General features: G+C 33.7%; 1 protein-coding gene across 2 annotated transcripts in view; it reads right to left on the bottom strand.

The window, feature by feature from the left end:
* Positions 1–987: 987 nt before the first annotated feature.
* mroh1 (maestro heat-like repeat family member 1) overlaps positions 988–7,387 on the bottom strand; it is a 69,670-nt gene continuing 63,270 nt past the window's right edge. For both annotated transcript variants that reach the window (XM_056474679.1, XM_056474681.1), the window contains 2 exons: positions 3,849–3,914; positions 988–3,578 (listed from right to left, as the gene is read on the bottom strand). In XM_056474679.1, the coding sequence (XP_056330654.1) occupies positions 3,502–3,578; positions 3,849–3,914 (143 nt within the window). In that variant the 3' untranslated portion in view covers positions 988–3,501. The remainder of the gene's footprint in view (positions 3,579–3,848; positions 3,915–7,387) is intronic.

The following is a 7,387-nucleotide window of genomic DNA, read 5'->3' as shown; positions in this document are numbered from 1 at the left end:
AAGGTAGCTTTGACCTTTTGGTCCAGTAGAATTATTGTTGAATGAGCAATCTCATTCAGTTAGGCTGGTCATTTATGTTGTTAGTCAGCTTTTAATGGTGGGAGAGGTGTCAAGGGGCTTCATTTACACACGACGTGGCGGCCTCTTGTGGCGGGAAGTGAAATATACACAGTAGTGTGTATTCAGGTTCCATTACAGAAAAAACAACACAAAAACGTGCACGATTATATCAGATGTTGAAATAGTACTTATGTGTTTGAAGTATCTCTACGTGAATGTGTTTTATGGTCAGTATCATGGTCTCGAATTTTGTATTTCTTTAAGAGGAAATGCTTACCTTCACAACAACAAAGCCTCGTCATGTCGTCAGAGAAAGTGTTAACAGTAACGACGACGTCTACATGTTTATAGCCAATTATAGCCATATTAATTTTCAATATTAAAACATTATTGAGATGATAAAAGCTTATTTTAAGACATCTTGGGGTAGTTGATAGAACATCAAAATACCTGAACCGGAAGCGCAGCCTGTTTAAGGCAAACATTTGACGCGCACGTGCCTTACGCACATAGGCCACAGCAGCTATATTACCTTATCAAATAAGACACAATTATCAGAACCCAGCGTCGGAACGTTTTTTGTTATTAGCCTAGAGTTGAAATGTTGTATTTTTGAAAATTATTTACATTAATTACGTTTTGTAAACTTTTGCAATTTTTGTTTAAACTATGATAATGTTGTAAAAAAATGGTTGAAAAGTGGTTACCTTGGTTAAACATAAAAATATTAAACAAGATAACACAGATTAACTATGGTTTTACTATAGACCTACCACTAACCAGTTCAAACATGGTATTTGTAGTAAAACTGCTTCCACAAATGGTAATAAATCCACCAAAAACACATTCACTATGATAAAAACATGGTCATTATTCATATACAGACAGACAGATTAGATAATATGAAAGCATCATGAGAGTTCTAGATTGTCAAATATAATAACTTTAATGATTCTGTATTTTCAATCGCCATCATCCAGAGATCAGCTACATGATACAAAACAATTTTGTCAAACAAAAAACATTTAAAAACAAGTCGATGATGCACATCAGACAACATGATCATCCAGCAGACCTGTGAAACCTCCGGTGGCAGTTTGATTGCAGACACGAGCATTCAGTGCTTTTATCCAGAAATTAATTCCACAATCATTACTACAATAAGTTCCTGACCGAATGGAATAACTGCCACTAATTGCTAAATTCTAAAGTATTCAGATTAATGGTCTGTGTCCTTAGTACAATAATGTCTTTTAATTGACTTGTGCTAATACATATTCAACAACCTGAGCAACAAAACAGATGAAATATTTTTCTCAGTTCACATCCAGAGCTTCAGCTCTTCTTGTGTCAAATGAAATCCACCATTTTGGAGAAAATCATTTATAGATATACTGTATAGTTCAAATATCTGAAGTAAATCCCCTCCTATTTAAGAGTAAAAGACAAATATTGTGTGAAATATTTGTTGTTTCTTGCAACGTGCATACAGTGATTTCATGCTCAATAAGGATTTTTATTATTATCTGCATTAAAACAGTCATGCTGCTCAATTGTATTGCAGAAACCATTATACACGTTTTGCTTTCAGAATATTTGATGAATAGAAAGCCACATCAAACCACTTATATGAAATATAAATTGTATGTAAAATGCCTTTACTGTCAATTTTGATCAATTTAATGCATCATTGCTAAATATAAATACTCAATAACCCCAAAACATTTGAACTGTAGTGTATTATACTGTATACAAGGTGATTCAAAAAGAATACCACAACTTTCGGGTTGATGTCACTCGAGTGTCTGAAGGGGGTCATATTGAACATCTATGAACTTGTTTTCTACAAAAAAAACTTTAAGTACTCTACACATTGATTAATTACCCAAGGTTCCATCAAGTTTCTTTGATTAAATACAGATTTTCTAAGTTGTGGTATTCTTTTTAAATCACCCTGTTTATTAAAATATAGTAGCATTTGACTCATGATTACTTTAATTATTTAAGACTCTAATGTTTGCAATTAAAAATGAGGCCTTTATGAATCACACTGGCATTCAAAAATTAAGCCATTTATCACTTTTTAAGAACCTTTATCATCCTTAGAAACTTCCATTCAACAAGCGGTTCTTCATAAAAATGTAAAAATAAATCTAGATTGTTCATCACACTAAGAAAAAATGGTTCTTTAAAGCACTGTTAAAGTGTTCTTTGGGGAACTAAAAATGGTTCCTCTATTACATCACCCTTTATTTTTAAGACTGAATGCCGTTTACAGAGGGGTTTGTTTACTAATTCTTTAATGCCTACATTCATTAAATATTAATCAGCCAAATCAATTAAGACATTATTAGGCTATTTACACTTAAAAAGACCCACTACATCAACTGTTTAATTTACAATTCTGTGGTTACATAGTGCTTCTTGAGGACATTGTAGGTGTTTTTTATCAAACAAAATAAAAAACACTTCAGATTAATTCTCTTCATGCTTAAACTCTGAAACAGTTGCAATAAATGTGAGCCTTTTAACATCCACTTCACAGATATAATTTACAAAACGGAACAAGACAGCTGGCACAGAAATACCAGCATTTATGTTTTGCTACACAGAGACGACTATGAAACAGTCAGAAAACCTTAATATCCACTATAATGCATTTTATTCTTTACAAATCTACGTTTTGGCACTGTTTTTGTTGCTTTTCCGACTTGGACGCACAAGAAGAACGCACAATTGTGTTTATACTGTATTGCATGAGATACGATCAGAACCACAGATGTCACAGCAAAACACTTTAAATGCTTACTTACAGTAAATATCATTTGTTTGATTGTGAAAAACAGATTTCGGTTGCTCTTAATGGCTTAGAAGCTTATGATAATAAACATCCCTATTAGGGTGATTTATTGCTGAAGCTTTATGGTGGTCAATATGACTCAACCGTCTGCTTTAAACATTGGATTAAACTCTGAGCACTACATCAGATTTCATTACCCCAAAAAAACCCTGCGGACTGGATTTCGGTTTACAATATATCGATTCATCCTACATACATTTTTAATGGTTTAACGATTCGAAGTGTTGATATGCATTTAGCAGGCTACAGGAATGGTCAAGCAAGTAATATCAGTGTACCCATGTAGAAACTTCAGTTTGACTCTCTATAAAGGGTTTTTCAGGTACTTTTCTCACTTTATTAACTGCCGCAGATAGAACAAAAAAGCATACTAGGAATCATACGCTGAACTTATATGTGCTGTAACGTCAATAACGTCTTCTCCTTTTTATTCTTCTCTTATCTTACAGAACTAGTGCACAGTCTTTGGTCGATAATAAAAACCGTTCAAGGCTTATTATAAAGCAACAACTCAAGGTTTCCTCCTCATTTAAAGCCACAAACTTAAAATCAAAGACTAATCTGATTGGTCGCAGGCAACGTCAGTGAAAATGACCCATGGCTTCTGCGGCTTTCACTCGTACAAGAGGATCTGGATCCTGCAGCAGCATCACCAGACCTGAAGAGGACAAATGTATGAGAGAAAATCATTTAGTTTGTCCATTAAATCAAAGATAAGGGATTGCTATTGATAAGCAGCATGGCTGACTTGTTGTTATAATACTTTTATATTGACTCCACCAGACGAATTGTTATTAAAATAGAAGCAGAAATAATAGATTCCTTAGGTGCTACGAAACAGCAAATGTAGCACAATAACAAGGATGTGCTGTCCTTCCTTAAATATGTCTCATGACTGCAGATATTAATATAGAACTGCAGTACCTACCCTTGGTCACTGACCCCATATTCATATGGGAGAAATGCTCATCAGGCAGGTTTCCAAGCAGAAAGCCTAAAAATACACAAAATATGGTTACAAAACAGACACAAAAAATATAAATACTAAAATAATGTTGGTTTCACTTTTCTTGACATTCCCCTGGAATCCTTCTGTTTGCTCTCTGTCATTTTTCCACTAAATGTCAGCTAAGTCTTGTTAAAGTAATACCAGACTGTAGTTAGAATATTTTTGTACACGCATCATTTAAAAAAAAATCTTTATTTAACATTTTCTTCTCCTCTGTATCAGCATAGGGGGCATGTTTATGAGCACTGTGCACTGTTGTATACCCTGGATTCCCGTACGCAACTTCCTGTTTGGAACAAAGCACAGGTGTATCTGAGATATATGTGAGCAAAGCAATATAGGACGCATGTTCATGAGAGAGCTGTGCTTTTTATCCATGACACACATAAAAAAGTGCACACATAAAAAGCACAGCGCTCTCGTGAACATGCCCCGTATACTGACCCCGAGAAGAAGAAACTGTTGAATAAAACTTAAAGAAAGAAATAGAGAAAAAAACACTGAAGGCATATGGACTGTTTTGAGGATTTTTCTTTTCTGGACTTTAAATGAGTCGGAAACCTTCTGTCTATGAGAATCTGGGAGCTCTCATATTTCATTCATTCACTTTCCTTCAGCTTAGTCCCTTTATTAATCACAGTTTTACTGAGTGCATAACCCAGTACTTGGAAAATATTTAATTCAAAACATCTAAATTAGAATTCCAAAAACAAACATACAAATGTGAAATTTCATATTTGTGTGAGCTAACACTTTAAGAAGTCCACCAAAGCATTTTCTTTCCAAAGCTAATGTATTTATATTTGATGTATTTTATTTTATTTATAGCTTTCAATGGAAGTGCCACATAAAAAGCAAGCATGGACAGAGTACATGGACACCAATTATCAGATTTTAATGCGATTAAGTCAATACTCTGATTAAGTATCTACCATGTAAACAGCCATTTCTGATTAATTTAATCCGATTAAGGTCATAATTGAACTAAACAGAAATCTAATTAAGACTTGTGGAGTATGCCGATTTTAGTCGCATTATTGAAGTGCAGTACAGACATGTAAACACCGCAATCAAACTATTGCCATCATGTAGGATTTTCATATGGACAGGATAGTCCATACACACGCCTGTTTGACACTATTTGCTGCATCTACTGAGTCTGTCAAGGATCACTGACTAATACACCACGCAATGCGGAGGTTTGTTTTTCCATACGTCATGAGGGATCAAATTCCATTAAAACTACACTCCTCCAGCAGTTCATACTCGCACCCAATATCTCGTTTGTCACAGGCAGATTGCATGAAATTTTCTTGAATGAAAGTAAAAGTGCCAAACTGCAGTTAAAGTTGACAAATAAAAAATGATACACCCAAAATTACATGAAACTCTGGAGGAAATGTGGATTGCGTGGTGACGTTAATCAAATTATGTGGTATAACATGTAAAACGGGATCATAAAAGGAACATTAAAAAGGCAACTCATGTAAACACCTTAATCATATTATTGTCTTATTCAGATTAAGGCAAATCATTCGATTACTGATGTCCCTGTAAACGTAGTCACTATCATTTTTAACCAGCCATCCAATCGCACTGGAGAAGGGGTAGGGCAAAAATTACACCAACCTACTAGTTATACAACAAAATCAATTGTAGCAGTATTATTCCAAATCATTATTTATTATAGTCCCACTTTATATTAGGTGTTTTTATCAAATAGGAACTTGTTGGTTCTAGGTATCATGTTAATGTTTTTTTTTTAAATTGCAAAACAAAAAAATTTTATTTTTAAGCTAAGGTGTAAGTTTGGTGTTTATGTGTAGGCTTAGCAATCGCTGTGAGAAATGTGAGTGTTATACTTTTTAAACGCTTTACAGTGGAGTCATTTATACAACATGTATGCTGTAAATATTGGATACACAAAGCTTACTGAGAAACAGAAGGCTGCTTACAAATGCTTGCATGTAATTTTTGTGTGAGTCCATTCTGAAGAGCATTCATGACATGCGGCTGTGCGCAGGCAGTTAAATGCATTTGCATTTCCAAATGCTTTTATGATGTAAAATTAATGTAAACACAGCCTGTTATGTCTTAAAGACGGAGCAAAACATCTGATATGTTAAAACGGGTCTGTGCATTAGGGTGAATGCAGCCTGTTAGACCTGCTGCTGCTTATGATGTCATCATTTATAATCAAACAGCAATAATGCTGTGAAAAAACAGAAACATTGTGCATTTCTAAAGCAGTCAGATGGTTAAAACACTCTCATGTACTGAAATGACTTATATTGATTGTATACGTTTTATTCTTTTCCTTTATTACTGCACTAGGTATATTGTGAAGCTATATTTAGTTAGAAGTTTATTTAATATGTATATTTTTTTAGTGGCTCTGAATTCAAAATTCTGTCACCAATTACTCTCCGTCCACTTGTTTCAAACCTATTTGAGTTCATGTCTTCTGTTGAACACAAAAGAAGATATTTTGAGGAATGTTGGAAACTGGTAGCCAGATGGATGGATTTCAATGGCAGTTTCCAACATTCAAACATTCAACATTCAAAATATCTTCTTTAGTGAAAAAAAACTCAAAAAGATCTGGAACCACTTACGGGTGAGTAAATGACAAGATTTTTCAAATTTATTTATCAATGATCTGTTCCTTTAAGTGTAATGTCTACAAATTTGCTGCTACATGCACAAGTTTCTTCTTCGGTCTAATTTTTGCAATGGCAGGACGTATGCAAATATACTTGGATAGAACATTACAGGGAAGTTGTCACATCCCTAAAATTAGTTTTATTCGTTGCATTTTGCAAGTTAATGTATTACGGATTCCCAGTGTTGGGTTGCAGCTGGAAGAGCATTCGCTGCATAAAACATGCTGGATAAGTTGGCGGTTCATTATGCTGTGTTTAATAAAAGGACTAAGCCGAAAAGAAAATGAATGAATGTATTACAAATATTTCCATTTCAAGGTACTAACAAAAGCTTGTATAAAAAAAAGATGAATAAAGCAAATGCTGTAAAATATACTGTACTGTAAATATACAGTCGAAGTCAGAATTATTAGCCCTTCTGTTAAATTGAAATTCTTTTATATTTTTCCCCAAGTTCTGTTTAAGAAGATTGTTTTCAACACATTTCTGAACATAATAATTTTAATAACTCATTTCTAATTACTGATTTCCTTTATCTTTGTCATAATGACAGTACATTATATTTGACTAGATATTTGTCATTTTACTAGAAGTATTCCGCTTAAAGTGACATTTAAAGCCTTACTGGGTTAATTAGATTAACTAAGCAAGATAGGGTAATTAGGCAAGTCACAGTAAAACAATGGTTTGTTCTGTAGACAAATCAAAAAAAAAAAATGCTAAAGGGGGCTAATAATATTGACCTCAAAATGTTTTTTTTTTTTTAATTAAAACTGGTTTTATTTCAGCTGAAAT

Source organism: Danio aesculapii, chromosome 16, assembly GCF_903798145.1.
Source record: "Danio aesculapii chromosome 16, fDanAes4.1, whole genome shotgun sequence".
Classification (NCBI taxonomy): domain Eukaryota; kingdom Metazoa; phylum Chordata; class Actinopteri; order Cypriniformes; family Danionidae; genus Danio; species Danio aesculapii.
Note: the sequence above shows the minus strand (reverse complement) of the source record. Positions and strands in the feature narration are given on the sequence as shown.